This window comes from Lytechinus variegatus, chromosome 19 (genome assembly GCF_018143015.1).
Source record: "Lytechinus variegatus isolate NC3 chromosome 19, Lvar_3.0, whole genome shotgun sequence".
NCBI classification, from domain to species: domain Eukaryota; kingdom Metazoa; phylum Echinodermata; class Echinoidea; order Temnopleuroida; family Toxopneustidae; genus Lytechinus; species Lytechinus variegatus.
Window position 1 is genome coordinate 2,079,836 of NC_054758.1, and position 19,134 is coordinate 2,098,969.

At 38.3% G+C, this 19,134-nt stretch overlaps 1 protein-coding gene across 1 annotated transcript; it reads right to left on the minus strand.

Annotated features, from left to right (window-relative positions):
- Window positions 1–1,459: 1,459 nt before the first annotated feature.
- LOC121406212 (synaptotagmin-12-like) lies at window positions 1,460–17,117 on the minus strand. Its single transcript, XM_041597235.1, has 6 exons — window positions 16,789–17,117; window positions 10,800–11,006; window positions 6,350–6,527; window positions 5,025–5,145; window positions 4,219–4,352; window positions 1,460–2,252 (listed from the first exon to the last, which is right to left on the minus strand). Exons 1-6 carry the CDS (start codon window positions 17,115–17,117, stop codon window positions 2,082–2,084), a joined length of 1,140 nt encoding a protein of 379 aa, XP_041453169.1. The 3' UTR covers window positions 1,460–2,081.
- Window positions 17,118–19,134: the final 2,017 nt, after the last annotated feature.

The window sequence follows — 19,134 nt, forward strand, 5'->3', positions numbered from 1 at the left end:
GGGCCCACTGGGATAACAGTTTTCGGAACTGAAGTGGCTACCCTGGGTAAATATGCCGCTATTATTATTATTACTCCTAATTCTATGATGGTACACAATACTTATTGTGAAAAAATGCTTATGTTGGGATTAATGCCACTCAATGTTTTTAGCCAGATTTCTGTACTTCACATCCAAAACGTCAGCTTCCTTGAAGACAACCTTGAAACAATTCCTCGGTCATTAACTTTATCCAATTAAACATATGATGGAAGATTGTTAACCCCTCCATCCGTATCAGTTATAAATCTTCTTTTACTGCAAATTTTTGTGAAATTTGTTGAAACTCGAGCACCGTGTCGGTGTTTCGTTCGCCTGAAGTGTCGCAACTACAGAGAATTGTCAGTTTCAACTTAACAATTTTCAAAAAAATTTGCAGTAAAAGATTCATTACCAATTATATTCATCTATTATTTTTCTACACATGATGTATATTCATACATTCACTGTTTCTTGAAAATTCAGTGAGCATTTTTGTTTTTGTATATTTGGACATTGATGATTACAGTAGATATAAAACAAATCTTATACATGTATGTTATAAACATTCAAACTGGTATGAATTATGATAAATTTTACATTATTCAAATAGAATTATGAACAATAAATGGTATGAATTGAAATTCTTTTTCAAAGCCTTTGTAATAAAAAAGTTCACTTATTTTGTTTTCTTTTTTTAAGGAGATTCATGTATGTAATAACTGGCGGTCTACACGTAATTCTAGAATAATAATAATATAGGATATTTATATTGCGCACATTTCCACCTTGTTAGGTGCTTAAGGCGCTCCTATATTACCCGGCTAAGCTAGGCGTTCATAGCGCACACAGCTTCTTAAGGAATTACTTCCTACCGGTACCCATTTACCTCACCTGGGTCGAGTGCAGCACATCGTGGATCAGTTTCTTGCTGAAGGAAATTACGCCATGGCTGGTATTCAAACCCACGACCCTCTGTTTCAAAGTCCGAAGATTAATCCACTGGGCCACAACGCTCCACGTAGAAGGGAATCCAAGATGTGCACATTTGCTCTTTAATTGAATCAAATTACCCAAGCTTTCTTTTTTCAAACTTAAAATTCTGCTTTTTTGTATTACATGTATTCTTTTTTTCATGCAAATCGTTTTTATGAAAATGTTGAATTCCCCTTTTAGTGCAAAGTACAAGTTAAAAACACAAAGTCAAACAGAAAGATTGAATTTCATGTACTATTTACAACGACTGACTAATCAAATATGCAACAAAATACAAATAAATTACTTATATAGAATAAAGACCCGATAAGTTTTGGAAAGCAGTGTTTGGAATACATGAATAAGACAAAACAAACAAACAATTGAACCCTTGTACTGGGGTCTGTTGCAGAAAGAGTTGCGTTTGAACGCAAGTCAAAAAATCAGTCGCAAGTCGAAGATGCGCGCTGTTGATTGGTTGAAAATCAAGTTGCGCATGATTTTTAGAGTTGCAATTGATTGCAACTCTTTCTGCAACGGGCACCTGGTGTGTGTTTTCAGCCAGTATAAGATACTGTCCAACAGTACTCCGTATATTACACAGAGCTGTGATTGATCCAATCAACCTTAATTGTATGGAAATCCATCAATGTCATAATTTTTTCTACAGGAAATTTGCACGATTTCTTTTTCAAACAATGTAGGAATATGCGGCACATCTAGAAATATTATGAACAGACATGCATTTTAGACATTGACTTTATTGGCTTTCCATATTTGTGGTTGATTGGATCAATGTAACTCTACATGGGCCTAGAAGTTGGCATGACATGAGTCTGAATAAGAACTTGTGTTTATAGACTTATCTCTGTTCTCATTCTTAACTGACTTTCTCTTGACTTTAGAGGGCAGTGTACTATATGTAGTTCTATCTATCGGACCTCATTTCACAACACCAGCTAAAGCTTGCCAAGATCAACTCGACGCGTGTAAACCATAGTAGACACATTGACGGCTGCTGTTTCGTGAAAAGTGGCTTGTGTGAAACGTCGCCCGGGAAGACGGCCTCACCCGATGGGAATGGAATGCTATTTCCTGAGGGAGTGCCACATAGCAACAGGTTTTCTTAGAGAGATTAGCATTTGATTCCAATGGCTCAGTGAGGATCCTTTAGAGTTAGCACCAATTAAGACGTGTCCGACGCTGGGGGTCTTGCCTGCCATACCAACCTCAGCTACAGTGATACGTAAAGTAACTTTCTGTAAAGTAACAAAAAAGGATGAACGTAATAAAACAAATACATGTATATCAATCAAGAGAATTAACAACCCCTTCTTCTGTATCAACCATTGCTGTCCTCTTCTCAAAATGGATACCCTTTTTATGTATACAATAACACTGTGCAGATGTGGCCATACCCTAATGTTTTACAGTCATTACCTTTTCTTGAATATTAGAATATTCAGTCATGCTTTCATAGATAAAAGCCGCACTAGAATTTAACCATTTTCTTTAAAATGAAAAATAAAAAAAAAATAATGCACATGTTTATAACAGGGGTCTTGTATGCCATTCCAACCATGGTTATGGTGATACGTAAAGTGACTTTCTATAAATCATAGAAAGGATGAACCAAGATGTAACGAATCAGATCAATACAGCATCTACATGTAAGCTGATCTCCATCCACACACATCCGAATACAATACTCGCTCGGCCACGAGTAATAATCTTGTGCCTCGTATTGCTAAACAAATAGGTGATAAGGCCTTTTCTACCATTGCCCCCAAAACATGGAACTCCTTGTCGACTTCACTAAAGGCTTCCTCAACACTTTCCTCATTTGGAAGAGCCGTGGTGTAGTGGTTCTGACTCTCGCCTTGTAAACAGAGGGTCGTGTGTTCAAATCCCACCGCGGTCTAGCGTCCTTTGGCAAGGCGTTAATCCACACTTTGCCACTCTCGACCCAGGTGCTAAATGAGTACCCGGTAGGATGCGAAAGATATTGTATGTTTGATTTTGCCAGCGCCATAATGAGGCTGCGATGAATGCAAGGAATGCTCCCCAGGGAGTGGAAATTGTGCACTTTTCGTGCGGGATTGAAATGAATCCAATGACCGGGGTAATATATGCTGTAACACGCTTTGGGCCATTCTGGGAAAAGCGCTTTATAAAAATTGGGTATTATTATTATTATTTCAGAAATGTCTTACCTATTCTAATTTTCTGTACAGTTTCCATATAGTATTCAGAATTTTGTAGTAATTTTTGATGTTTTATACTCCCTATTTGGGTTTCTGTTATTTCTTTCTTTAATGCGCTTTGTATCTGATGCAAAGGTGCTATATAAATGATATAAAATAAGTCTTGAATCAAGTGATTTTTAACAACCCCATCCCCAGCACCTCCCCCCCCCCCCCATTAACAAAATAATGAAATACAACAGATAGTGATTTTCATCATCATTTGATATTCTAGTAGAATTGTTATTTTTTTAAAATTTGGAAAAAATATAAAGTAAAACATGCACAGGTGTATTTCATGGGTAGGTTGAGTCAGGTCCTTGATGAAACTTATGTATTTGGTCATGGTTCATGCATACATATTTATTTGCCTATGCAGTATACCCATCTTGGCGACTTCTTGTGTTTTTTTGTGTGCACACAACAATTGATTTCAAGTTCAGTTCTGATGCTGAATCGTCAAAGAAGTCAGAGGGACATTTGACTGTGCTGTCCCTATTTCCAATACCTACATGTCATGTGGGTTTGAAATGATAATCCAAATTGCTTATTTAAGCTTCGTGTTATAACAATAATGATAATAATAGTTACAATGGTATATTTACCCAGGGTAACCACTAATGTTCCGAAAACTGTTCTCCCAGCGGGCCCTACTAATATTATTACCCAAACTAAGCTAGGCTACCTATTCAAGTGCACACAGCTTTTTGAGGAATTACTTCCTGCCTCTACCCATTTACCTCACCTGGGTCGAGTGCAGCACACACTGGATGAATTCCTTGCTGAAGGAAACTATGCCATGGCTGGGATTCGAACCCATGACCCTCTGTTTCAAAGTCTGTAGACTAATCCATTGGGCCCCGACGCTCCATGTTAATGTTTATGTAAAAATCTGGCCTATACTATAAATAAACACTACAGTTGAAATCATCCTTTTTCCCACCGACCCACTCAAATCTGTGCATTATTTGTTTTACTGTACCTCTAGAATGTTGGATGGCACAGAAAACATCATAGCCTCATTAAAGATGGGACAGGTTTCACTTCGCTTCATTGACGTCTTCTTTTTACTTAACTTCTTGCCGTTCTGTAGAAGGTACACTTTCACAAATGGATCTAGAATTCAGGGAGAAACATGAATCAATATAGTCCTTATCAAGTTGTTGTTGATTACCTCTCCATTTATAGTACTGTATTCTTTCTTTCCTGGTCAAATGCAAATGATCTGACAAATGATCACCTTACACAGATTATTGTATGTTCTGAATGCACACAAGAAACAAACGGTTAACTTTCACACAGAATCATGAAATATCTAGTTTCTTATTTCGAATAAGAATAGAAAATTGATATATAGAAAAAAAAGAAACAAATGGAACACCACTGGCAGTCTTGCCTGCATTGCACGATTCGATATAGCAGCAGTGCTGACTTTAAAATGGCTATTTAATGATTTTCTCAAAAAACACCATTCATATGATAAAAAAGGCTATTATTATTACTCACATTCTTATTACTGTTATTACATTATTATCACCATTATTATTGTTATTATTCATATTATTATTTCATTATTATTACTACCATCATTACTATTATTTTTAGTAGTAGTAATTCTTTTTTATCATTAGTATCGTTATTCATATTTTTATTATTATTATTGCATTATTATTATTACTATCATTATTCATATTATTATCATTATTATTATTATTGTAATTATTATTATTACTACTATTCTGCATTCGGCAACATTGAAGAGATGCAACAATTCATCAAACAAATTACCTCCTGACTTTTTGTTATCACTCCATTTAAGGCCCCTAGCTTTTACTATGACAACAGTGAGTCTCTCAGCCGTTGGAAGATAGCTCAAAGAAAACAAGATATCACCTAGATTCTCTGGTTTCTGCATGGGAATAATGGATAATGATATTATTGGCGTATCAAAGCCACACACAAAAAAAATGAAGCCACAGGAATATGTGATAGGGATCAACAAAGCAAGGGAGTTAAAATATTTCTAAAATTTGTGATTAAGCATATAAAAAGAGAGAAATTAGATAGATATTCAAATTTAAGTGTCAATACATGATTTAACCCTTTTCATGACGGGGGGGGGCTGCATCCCATGAAAACCCTATACTAGAAGTGCATATGCCAAGTCTATTGCGAGAAAGTCTAGTATTTTATTAAAAGTCACAAAATTAATATTTAAAACAAATCAGTCATGATACAAATTTGTACTTTTTCAGGGTATTAGACTTGTTAACTTTTTCTCTTTATATATGCTGTAACTTCCTCAAACATGAGAGGGGGGAGCACGCCACTTTGGCCAACGGATCTAACATTTATCCAGAAGGTGAGGGGGGGGGGGGCTGAATGAAACGCCAGTATCATACAGGAAAGTTTCACCCACCCCGTCCCCCTAATAAGTCACACAACTCTCAATATCTCTTTCAGATTTTAAATCAACATATTAATTCGAGTCTAATAAGGGCAACGGTACACTGTAAAAAAAAAATATTGGGTGAAATTTTAACCAACATGAGGGTAATTATGTGTCCAACCAACTTTTGGCAGTATTTTACCCAATAATAATGTTTTATTTACCCAGGGTAGCCACTTCAGTTAGGAAACTGCTCTACCAGCGGGCCCTGCACAACATAACATGTTATTATTACCCTTCTCCAATCTAAATGCTGAGCGCCTACCAAGAAGGCAGGAGGTCCCATTTTTTATAAGTCTGGTATGACTCAGCCGAGGATCGAACCCACGACCTCCCGTTCATGAGGCAGACACTCTACCACTGAGCCACCATGCCCGGCGGGAAGCGTATTGTCCAGTAAGGTTAAAAAATAAGCATCAATGACTGCAGAATGGGCAAACTTTTCATCACACTGGATAAATAAAAGTGCCCAAAAGAAATGCCCAATGTTGGTTGGACACATAATTACCCTCACTGGGCATTTTTAGGCCTACCCAATATTTTTTCAGAGTGTAAAATATTCAACGCTAGATACCGTACTAATGAGGTTGATTCATAAACATTTTTAATAAGACTTTGATTTTATTTTCATAAGCTGTCCCATATAAAATTAGAGTAAACTTACCTCGTTAGAATCGTGAAGATTTAGCCACGTATTGAAAGGTCCATGCTGAAATTCGATGTCCCCAAGCAGTAACTCTGCTTCCCCTATCTCCTCATGGCGAGTGTGCCTGTCATAGTTCATTACTGTCAAACGTAATGTACGGCGTGATAGATCCTCCCATCGGACTCGCATTGAAAACCTTCAATGTTAACAAATTAAAAAAATATGTAAGGATGAAATGTAAGATATTATAATACCATGCCACCAAGGGCGGTTCCAGGATTGGCCCAAAGGGAGAGGGGGATTTTTCGGAGGACTAGCCCCCCCCCCCCAAGAAAAAAAAGAAGTTTTCAGCCACAATTAATATTTCGTACCCGAAAAAATGGACAAGCAAAAAAAAGTCTTCAACTTCAAAAAGGGGAAGGGGCACATCTCGGTTTCAATGACATTTTACATTACAAATTCAATTTTTTCTTCGGGGGGGGGGGCCGGATTGGCGCCTGCAACCCGCATATAAAACTTAATATTAACTAAGAAAGAATACATTACGACTAAAATAGGAATACTGAAATGAGATCCAGATCCTTATTGAATGACTGGTTGAAAGGTGACACGTGACCAAGGAATATTTTTCCCACTGAACATGTAATATTACTTTGCTTATGACCGGTTGTAATCGGTATATGGCAGATAAAATCTTCATGGTTTTGAGATGAAAGTGTTTTATCGTTTGAAACTCATTTACCAAGAAAGTCTTCAATGTAATGCTTGAATTTATCACGGTCCAATAAACTCGTTTTGTATCTTGCATTTTGAAATCGTAATAATTAGGATCCAGGTCATCATGTCATAAAACATATAATGCACGTGAACTTGTTTGGGCATATATTTACCTATACGCTATACATTAGCAAGTGCCAATACCCTCGGCTGTTGTAGCGGACGTGTTGGAAATGTTCCAATAATAATGTGTGTTTAATTGTTATTCTTGATATGGACATTTGAATTTTGGCCCCCCCCCCTTTTTTGTTGGAACTGTTCAAATAATAATGTGTGTTTAATTGTTATTCTTGATATGGACATTTGAATTTTGGTTACCCCCCCCCTTTAGCACAATGGTCAACAGCCAGTTAGCCTATGGTCAGCCCATGACCAGCCCATGACCAATAGTCAATGATTGCAAGTAAAAGTTAACAACAAGTAACAATAGGAAAATGACCAAAAAGGTCACAACAATTGTCATTACACCCAGAGGCGGACCGTGACCGGGAGGAGACAAAACATTGGAGGGGCACAGGCTTGTTCACAAACAATACAGTGACACTCCAATCACTGTCTCCTCTGGTTCACGGTCCGCCACTGATTTCACCCGTGTTATGCCTGTTAAACTGCTAGATTTTTACTGAGTATTATTAAGACAATCCACAGACTAGACCAAGCATTTTCCCAATCAGCCCCCCTTTTTCCCTTACTCCGGACTTTTTGCATTAACCACTTAGAAGCTCTCTACAACGCACAAATTCCTCTTAAATGCAGGTTAAATCCCCGGGGGGGGGCCACTTCCATTCACGAGTGGATACCATGCGCGACCATGGGGTCTCGAAAAGCACCCTAAACACGTAATTTCCATATTCTGAAAATGCACCCCTTAACAAGTATTGACGTGTGAAACCCTACCCTTAACAAGTATTGGAAACAAAACGATACTCTTGGCAAATATTTCCTGAAATGAACCCCTAAACAAGTAAAGGAATGTTTTATTGTTACGGGTCCTTTGGTTGTCGGCTTTACCTTATTTGGTTTAGTACGACCCCACCTTCTACACCTCGCGCAAATAGGACTCTAAACACGTAGTGTTGGGGCAAGAGGACATCCTTTATAAAATATTTTAATTTTGTTTTATCATCCCCGCAAATTCGACCCTAAACACGTAATTTTACTAGCGAAATGGATACCCTTTTTTCATTATTTTTGTGTTTTTGACACCCTTTTCACGTTACGTACGTAACGTGCCCTATCGTGAAAAGGACATCCTTTTTACGTGTTTTTTTGGTCGCGCATGGTATCCACTCGTCAATGTAAGTGGCCCCCCCGGGTGCAAGGCTAGTAAATCACAATACTGAGAGGCTTTTGACGAAGGTTGGTGGACCGGGACAGCACCGGAATATGTTCGCTCTGAACTTTGACTTATTTGCAATTGTTTGTCCGGTGCAAATCTTCGGATGATCCGCTGTCCCAGTCCACCAACGTTCGACAAAAGCCACTCAGCTCTCAGTTAAGCTTTTAATTGCATTTTCAAAGGAATCGATGCGTTGTAGAGAGTTTCCCCGCAGTAAATGCGAAAACAAGCTACCCTTTTCTTTCAATAATTGAGAAAGTGAAGAAAAAAGTTAGCTTTTCCCAGGGCAGTTTGTACGGCTGCAGCAATGTTTGGGAAGCTTTTAGTCAAACAGTGCATTGCCGTAATGTTCCCTCTCATTATGAATGTAGTTTGGGTCCATGCTCTTGCGTCAGTGTGTGTGTTGAGGGTGGGTATTGCATGGGCGGTTATGGGCGTGTTATCTGGGTGTTTGTGGGAGAGGGCGTATTTTGAAGATGCTTGTGTGTGTGTTTTTTTTAGGGTTATTGTGCGAGTGTGTTTTCAGGGTAGTTGTTGGGAATGTGTTTATTCTGGGCTGGGCTGAGTGTGTGCATTATAGGGAGACGGAGATTTTATTAGAAAAGGCATATAGAAAATGGGGAAAAGTATACCCACAAACGATGACAATAATCAAATATGAAATTAACGAATTAATGAAAAGATAGATAAATCAATAAATGAATGGATAAATCATAATATATAAATGGGTTCAGTAATAAATATATAAATAAATTTTAAATGAATATAGGCAAAGAAAGAGGCTGGCCTCTCTCGTAGACGAATAGAGGAACGAGAGAAGAATAGGAGACTATATAGGTGGACCATATATTTGAGATAAAACTAATAAAAATAAAGAGGATTGTGCAAGCCTTTTCCTTGAAAAAGTAAAAAAGGGATAATATTGAATTCAAGATGGCGGACGAAATCAGCACAAAGCAAACGCTGAGCGGAGAAGATTTATGAGACTTGGTGCTTGCTGTACGCTCCCATCGGTCAATATTGGGAGAAGTGAAATTCAATCAATCGCCTCCGCCACTTCTCTCAAGAATAGATGAAATTGCAAACTTGTTTGATGAAAAATGACAGTGCATGAAGAGAGATGGAAGACTATTGAACATGGTACTGATGTAACTCGGTATACTAGTTTACCGTTATATTAAGAAGAAGCGTATTATTATTATTATTATATTACCTTACATAGGACCATGATCATACATTTTTTTTAGAAAATCAAACGAAAAAAATGAAACAAAACAATGATGATGTTTTGTCATTATCTACATAAAAAAATACTTACTCAATTCAAAACTATCTTAGGGTAAGTTTTTGTAATTGTAACAATGAGGATAGTATGCTCTTTTCTATATTGACAAATACAGTATATCTAAGCGCTACACGAAGCCTCTAGCCTAGTCTTTCACAGGCTGGAAATAAAACAGAGTCCTATGACCAGTAGAGGATGGGGGTGGGGGGTAGCATTTCCGGTTCCCCCCACCCTTGAGAGTCATAATTCATATTTTTAATGCAAATATACCGTTCATACACAAGGTGCGCCCCCCCCTTTTTCTGATAGTCGCAGCGAATATTTTTTGATGGGACTTTATGTCGTTCATTCTCAAGTGAGGACCGTTTTTGCTTGCCAAATTTTAAGAGGGAATTAAAATGTTCCCCTTTTTGGAAAACCTGGATCCGCCCCTGAATGTGACCCATGTTCACACAGAGAACACCGCTTGGAATCATCTTTACTGTTAATTGTATTTTGACAAGTGTGAATAAAATTTTCAATTTTCCAGTGTGAACACATTGTAACACTAATTCACAAATGCAATGTGTGGAACACTTTAAAGTTGAATGTGAATAGGCCTAATGACTTCACACAGTTCACTATCTGGATACACTGCTCAGTAATCTGAATCTGCGTTGAATTAAAACTCGTGTCTAACGTTGTTGTGGTTTAACTATGAAAAGCCAATTGTGACATAAATCTCTAACAGTATGGAGGTTCAATGTTTAGCTCGTTTGACTATCAAATCATTCTTAACTGTCTGGGAAGGATAAATAAGATAATTGTCTTCACCACCAAATAATGAGGTAAGAGCCAGGGGAAAGAGCACAGTAAACATGAGAAACATACGGTGAACAAATTTGGACATGTTTATTGGCTTCCCATAATTTTAGCACAGAGTTAGAACACGGTCTGAGTTAAACCATAGTTCAGATTACGGGCCACTGTGTGTTAACACACTGCGCGATACTCTGTGTTCTTCCAGTGCATTACTTAGGAGTGTTCACTCGTTTAAATAATATGATTGTATTTTTAAAAGATCTTACCTTTCATTATAAACTGGGCTGAAGCTTCTCCTGTAAATCTTTGTTTGACCTTTGACATCGTTATCAGGGTCAAGGTAAAGTGTGACGTAGGTGTCAGAAAGAGCGGCTCCTTCCGGTAGAGGTCGGAGGTCACGGGCCTGTACCACTGTTACAATCAGACGCGATGGTTCGCTTGAATACTCAATTATGACCTCGATTTGACCGGCTCTGTTATGATATTATAAAGAAAATGTAACATAAAAATATTCAGATATTTACAAAAAATGCATTACTTCATCATCTGGTTGTAGATCGTCCGGTATATATATTGTTGTGGGTGTGAGGGTGTATATGTGTGTGAGGGTGTGTGTGTGTGTGTGTGAAAGGTACTGGTTTATAATTGGATTCCATTGGAATGTAAGCTAGCCAGCAATTTATTCCAATCTTACCTATCCAGTTTGCCATACAGTATCACAGGAAGCCACATTTTCCAAATTTTTCATCTTCCAAGCTCCACCCCCCCCCCCCGTTCGTTTATCTCCTTTATCAACTTCATCATCATTGTCCAAAATGGACTGTGATTTCAAAGATGGAAGTTTTTCATGTGTACTGGAGTATGAAAATTCAAAATTCCTTCCCGCGCGTCCCTGGGTGTTTTTGGGTGTGCGTCTATAAAATTTTCTTCAGCGTGTTGGGTGTCAGTGTATGTGTATAAAACATAACAATGTGCGCGTTATTGGGTGTGCGTGTATTTGGGTATATCCTCGCGTTAATTGCTGGATATTTTGGTATTAGCAGATACCCTACTTACACCGCATTAGGCATGGGGCCGCGCGCGGAACGGTTTTTAAAGTGGGGAGGGGGGCTGACCATGCAAAAAAAATCACAATCATATGGTCATTTTTACGTTTTTGTATAAGGTTTGGGAAAAAAGCGGCCTCCGCTTCCGCTGCCCCTGTAAGGCTTGCAATGACACATGACTTCGACTTCTACTACAAATTTTCATTTTTAATATAAATAAAATGCATGCATTCCACGTCGCCGTCTGCTTCAACCTCGTCATCTCTCCTGACGTTTTTGTATAATATTTTTTTTTCTCGGCTATGCAATATTGTATTCTCATGATAATAAAACTGGCTCCTCCTCTTTCATTCCCTTATTCTCTGTTCAATGAAACCATACTGATAGGATCTAAATTGATTTTAGCATCATGCGTAATGAAACGTGAAGAATACCGAAGAACGTGGACTGTGTCCCCCGTCGTGTCTCAAAAGTGTACATCACGTGACCCCCAGGTTCATAGCTAACACGTGACACGTATGGCGCGCCCGTACAGCCGATTGATCCGGGGTGTGATGAAGTGCCCCAAGTAGTGTACTTGATTTCTCTTATAAAGAGTTAATCAATCTGTAATTTCGATTGGAAATGCTGTTGAGTCGATCTGCAGACACATTATATTATTCTTTTATTCCCACTTTTTTAAGTCTGTAAAGCTTTCGAGGTGTAGGTTATGATGTGGAGAATGAAGGGTAAGAAATAAAGTTTATTCGGAGTGAGAATAATCCTATAGTTGGAAACAGCAATGGCATCGATATTTTCAAGCAAAGAGGGGGAAAAGAGGGAAAGGGAGGAGAAAAGAAGCGAGGAACGGGAAAAAGCTATTAGAAAACTATGGGTCTTGCAACCTCTTTAATGACCCTTTTGAATAAAAACATCTGATTTTATGTACGTCTAACCATCCCCCGCCCCATCAAACTATATTGGCCGCGCCGCCCTTGAAGAACATCATAATAGATTTTCCCGCGTTGTCACCCATCAGTTTAATTGATATTTGTCCAGCTGACACTTTAATTTCATTAATCCATTGTATTCCCCTGCAATATCTATATGAATCAATTTAATGTTTGCATCCATTTTTTCAGCCTCATCACAAATTCATTATGTGCAAAGTGCTTGTTCATACAATCAAACTTTACAAAGGGAATGCTGCACTTAATTTAAATCAATTGATATGCTCGAGCTACATTTCCGCCAAAGTAGGATTTAAATCTATAAGAAAAATCATAGGGAATATTCTTATAGATTAACATGAAATCTTAAACTATCCAGGGATATTTTCGACAGCCCATGGCGCCGTCTTACAAAGATTTACGATTGATCCGATCAAAAGAGCATGGAAATCCATCAATGTCATCATTTTTTCTTTAAGAAATTTGCGCAATATCCTTTGTAAACAAAGAGAAGTATACTGAACTGTCACGAAAACAGTGAACGTATGAATACAATATCTAGAAAATATTTTGAACAAACATGCGTAACAGATGTTGGCGTTGCTGGCTTTCCATAGTTGTGGATGATCGGATCAATCGTATCTCTTTGTGAGACAGGACCCAGTACATCTTGTTTTTGAGATGGGACACCTTGTATAAGTATGAAGGCAATTACGAAGGTGAACATGGTGAAATAAGATCGAATCTACGCAGGTGATATTGCGTTTCAAGAAGACCGCTGCGTGCATGATGACGTCATCATTTCTTTGAAGTGCCCTGTATGTAGTTGCGAGTACCGATCGAAATGTATTTTCGCTAAGCAAGGGGGTCGAAATTGAACAGCCAAAGTTCGGTCGGCACGTCTGTAGTCTCTTTTTGCTATTTTCATATCGTCTAGTTTTACACAACTAAGAATAGTGCCGAGCACAACACTATGCATTGAAAAAGGAGTAGATAATAATAATATTATGCAACATTAATTATATAGCGTTTTAATGACAAATTTTCTAAGCGCTTCATACTTCATATTACCCTTGTCACGGCTATCCTGATCGGACGTTCGAGCAACCAAGAAATTCCTTCCTACTGGATACCCATTTACTACACCTGGGTGGAGAGTGGCAAATGTAGATAAACGCCTTGTCATAGGACGTGAGTGCTGCGTTGGGATTTGAACTCCGGACCTTGTAATAATTGAGTCCCGGTTGAATCATAGCCCCTACAGATTTGGGGCCGGTAAATTGATTATTATCCCTCTCCGTTTGATAAACCAGTTAATTAGAAAGAGAGAGAGGTGGGGGTGTATTGCCTGCCGATAGGCACTTTTACGTTAAGTACAGACCTACCTCACTCCACACCTATCTCCCACACTCACAATATGTTAAGAAAATAAGAAAATGGGCATACGTTGGCCCAATTAAGGCATGTAGGCCCTTCATGTATTTCTCTGCTATCCACACACACGCCCACTCACGTACTGACAACAGACACAAGACACACCCTCACCGCACCCTCGCACTCACACACACCCTCACACACCCACACGCACACACACACCCATACATCCCAACAACCAACCACAATCAATATTCCAATTATTACGCAATCACGCACACACACAGATGTTTTTCCAAATAATTCCACATGAATTTCTCCATCAATATAATATATAAACCTGTTTTCAACTCAATCCAAAATCTAAGTTAGATGTGAACTTATTTTGAAAAAAAAAATCCTTACTTTTCCATGAAGACGAACTACATTTTACAGCTACAAAAATGATGTAATTTTGAATGATCGAGTGCAAACAATATTGAACCCTTCAAATTGTCCCTCAGAATTGACTCATTTCAGCAGATAGTTACTAATTATCTTAATTTGATGAGCCTGCGGCTATGAATGTTTTGTTAACATAATAGCGAGATATAAATGCTGCGGATCATCATCAAACTGTTCATTATGATTCTTCCAATTTGAATTTACATTTATGTATACCTAGAAATACAGAAACCTGGCCATCGAAAAGGTGGGTCACCAAACAACGATAACAATTGCAAGTCCACCAAACAGGAAGATGTTTCTTTGTATGATCCTTCGAAAAGCACAATTCGCGATAAAACATCATAATAAAGATAAACATTGTTAACCAATCATCATACAGTAGCATGGGTTCAGTGGGGGAGGGGGGGGCGGCTTCAATTTTTTCAACATTATGAAAGAGCAAAATCATTTCCCAATAGTTAACCATTTCTTTCTCCATTATAGCTTCTTAATCGAACATTTAACCGTTTCGTCACGTAATGCCTTTCCTTCAAATTTCGCTAAGGAGAGAATAAATAGAAATTTCATGGGTATTGGGGAGTGCGCATGGCTTTTAGCATCGGTATTATGAAACCATACCCATTTGGGATCATAAAGTACTTTCATTCATCATATCTTGTTTGCAATGCTCTCTATGGTAGCTGTATACCGTCGCTTCCAATTTATAACCCTTTCTCTACCATATATCTGTCCCCTGCTTCCTATCTCTCCCTTCCCCTGCCTAATCTATCTTTCCCCGTCTTCAATGGGTGGAAATCCCAGGGGGACGGGGGGACGCGTCCCCCTACCAAAAATAGTTGGGGGCATACAATATCAAAATCCCCCTACTATTTTCGTTTTTATATGATGGAGAAAAAATACATCATTCACAATCGAAATATAATACATGTATTCTGGACTAAATGACCTTACATTTTGGTTGAAAACCTTTTTTTCTTCTTTTTTTTTGCTTGTCATTTTTTTGGGAGGGGGTGAAAATGACTTAGTTTTGCAGCCCCTGGTCCCCCTCCCTTTGAGGACAGATTTCTGCCCATGCCGTCTTCCGCCGTTTTTCCGTCTCATTCTATTCTTTCACCCTACTCTGACTATATACCCTGTCCGTCTGTCTGTCTGTCTGTCTCTCTCTCTCTGATTTTCTCTTCTGTTTCTCACGCTCGACATCTTTCTTTTTTTTAAACCTATCTCCTTTGCTCCCTTTCCTCTCATTCTCCTTATCATCACTCTCTCTCCGTTTGTCCGCCTGTCTCTCTCGCCCTCTCTATCTCACTTTTCTATTGGAGTGCCTGCCCTGGACTCGAATACTACATTCTTTTCCTTCTGTTCTTTTCGTTGCTCTGTTAATATGTCATTAATATTCTTTTACCTACATGATTTTCTCTCGAATTTCGCACATGCATATTTATCTTATATATAGTTATCTCAACCGTGTTATCCGTTTCCCCATTCTGTAATTTCCCTACCTATAACCATGGACCTACCAGCTGGTAGGTCCATGCTATAACTAATTAAGGACATGATAGATGTCTATAGCTATCATGTTCCTGACTGTTTCCGTGGAGCGTTGTGGCCCAGTGGATAAGTCTTCTGACTTTGAAACAGAGGGTCGTGGGTTCGAATCCCAGCCATGGCGTAATTTCCTTCAGCAAGAAATTTATCCACATTGTGCTGCACTCGACCCAGGTGAGGTAAATGGGTACCCGCAGGATTAATTCCTTGAATGCATGAGCGCTGAGAGGCAGCTCGAGCTAAAGCCGGGGTAATAATAATAATAACGCGCCTCGGAATAGAATATTTCTAGATAGATGGCGCTATATAAATGCCTATTATTATTATTATTATTCCTAGTGAAATTTTCTCATCAGAGTCTAATTGAGCCTGAATGAGGTTTGATTTCATTTGAGATATTCAATTTATGTAGAGTTTGAATATCAAAGTCGGTCTAAAGCTTCTGTAAATGTTTGTTTGTGTAAACTGTGGTACTATAGAAGCGTTCTCGTTGTCCAATCTTAGGAAAGTGCGGAAAGCGTGTTTTTTTTTTTATTTCAATAACTCATTCTTTGAATATGCATGCGAATGGGTAATGTTTTTATTTTTTCGAAATAAAGGTAATAATTATATGTATTTATTTTTTATGAAATTAAGTGTTTGCATATCAGGAGGATATACAAAGTTTGCTCTTTAATGGAAAAAATACACGAAAATGTACATAATATAATGTATACACACAGAGAGCGTTTAGATCAAGACAAAAATATTTTTTTCAAATTTACCAAAATTTGATATTCGCTTCGAAGAGGGACACTCATAAAGCGAAATATGAATTATCTCCCCCCCCCCCAGTGTTTCCATTGATGGGTTCAGAACCAAACAAAGTCAAGCAAAATAAAAGAGTATGCACAAGTTTTGAATCTTAAACTTACGTGCTAAATATATTCTCTTGTACAGATGACTCTGACGTCACACTCGTCAAGGATTCGCTGCTGTAACACCGGACCAGCTTGCGCATGATCGCGTCCTCGTCTGCCAGGTCACGCGCGTCGGCGTGCGCGTTGTTATGGTTGAGTACATCCGGGGCAACGCTAGGTGGCGGCATACGAGATTCCTGAGCTGCAGCCGATATAGCTTGCTCTGCTTTGACGAAGAGGTTTTCATATTGGATGAACTGGCCAGTCTCATTCACCGGTATCTCAGTGTTTTGGGTGACCTGTAAGATAAAGAAAGAGTGAATTAACCGTATGACAGTTATCATGGCTATAGGTGATCGGTTATCGTTCTAAATAGGTGATGTTAGAATGAAAGAATTGCTTACGGCAGAATCTTCGCGGTCGGTGGGGCGCCCCTCTTCACACTTCTCTCACCCACAATCCTAGCCTTCAGGTACATTTAATAAATAGTTCTTTACGCAAGACTAGCACATATAAACTGTTAGAGAGCACAATTCATTGTGAACTCCGGATTCAGACCACTAAACTCGCGTGAAGGTCTTGCACAGCAGACTACAAAATCAATACTAGGCACATCTGGAGCCTGTTGCATAAAACTTTTTACCTGAGAAAACTGATAAAAACTGAAAACTAAGGTTAGTCTGATTTCTGCCATTGACTTTAACACAGGGCAAAAACTCCGGTAAAAACAACCTGAGTTTTCTCAGGTAAAAAGTTTTATGCAACGGACCCCTGGTGGATTTCTTTATATAAAAAGATTGAATACAGTAAAAACAATTATTACACACCAAGAAAATAAGGGGAAACTTTGCAAAGTAGGGATAATTTTGCACCCTTTACATTGACCTTTCCCGGTGCAAACTAGTCCATATAGAAATGAACATTCTACACCTTTCTCTCCGTTTGGATTCAAGATGGGGTAAATTGTCAATTCATCCGACAACTCCTCCACTTTAAAAAAAATTAACACTTAGTCTAATTAAACCTAATTGTATATGGACTAAATGTCTATGGGATCAACTGATTATTAGACGAAATGGTGCGTGGACGGGCAAAATGACAATTAGACCAGGGGGTGTTTCACAAAGATTTAAGTATGACTTAGGTCGCACTTAAATGTCGACGCGTACATGATATGCAACGCGCAATCTTATTGATCAGTACGCAGTAGTGCGCGTCATCTTGGCATGATCTGACCAATGCTGTCATGCCTTTTATACTGCGCGCAACTAGACATTTAAGTGCGACTCTAAGTCATACTTAAATCTTTGTGAAACACCCCCCAGGTGGAGAGTAGACGAGTTGGTAATTGGACGAACTGACAGTAGACCAGTTGAAATAAGCCTAAGATTGCACCCCGAAACAATGATGCGACCAATGTTGTATTTAGGAGGTAAAGCTGAACTTTTTTTCCTTAGTGTGTTTATGCTAGGTTCTTCTTCCCTGTTGGTATGCATGGAAAACATCTGGAGAATCATAGGAAATCTTGGCTCAATATAGGCTTATTTAATTCATTGTCTTCTATAAAACATTTTAAATACTATGGCCCGTATTCTGAAGTCGGGTTTAAGTTAAACTCAGGTTTAAAGTTGTGGTTTAAGTATGGGAAGCCAAAAGTATCAATTTTTTTATTAAGTTGTATGTTTCCTATGTTAACTGTGCTCTTTCCTGATTCATCGATGGTGAAGCCAATAATCGTTTTATACTTCCTAGACAATTATGAATGATTTGAGTGCCAAATGAGCTGAAGTATGATATCTCTGCTGTTAGTGATTTATGTTACAATTGGCTCGCTATACTTAAACCACAACTTTAAACCTGAGTTTAAGTTAAACTCGACTTCAGAATACGGGCCTTTATGTTTAAGATCAGTATAATCAAGGTAAACGATTTGGCAATAACTTTAACAAAAATTTATTAAAAAGAACATTGAACACAAACTTTCGAAGAATGCATGTAGCATTTCCATTTATTTAAATGCACAATAAAAGACGACTGTCCATCAATTGCCTTGTTCATGGGCGTATGCAAAGATTATATCGTAACGGTTAAGATTATATTGTTTGGTTCATCAGCCATTTTTCTTGAATACGTTCCCCTTAACTAATACATGTAAGTGCAAACTTTCTTCTGAACGAATTTATGTTACTATTCTCAGTTAAACTCATTAAACCCTATCACCAGTGTAACTCCATGGTAACGCATTAATGCGGGGACAATAAAGAGAAAACATTATTATTATACGACTTTATCGAGACGAAAATGTTATCGGTCGAAAACTTATCTTTAATGTCATAAATTTAAGTGCATGTTTGAGACACG

Coding starts and splice junctions, on each gene's coding strand:
- LOC121406212 (XM_041597235.1), bottom strand. CDS start 17,117: ATGATAACTGTCATACGGTTAATTCACTCTTTCTTTATCTTACAGGTC. Junction 6,528..10,799: donor AGCCCAGTTTATAATGAAAG/GTAAGATCTTTT, acceptor TTAACATTGAAG/GTTTTCAATGCGAGTCCGAT. Junction 5,146..6,349: donor ATCTTCACGATTCTAACGAG/GTAAGTTTACTC, acceptor ATTCCCATGCAG/AAACCAGAGAATCTAGGTGA.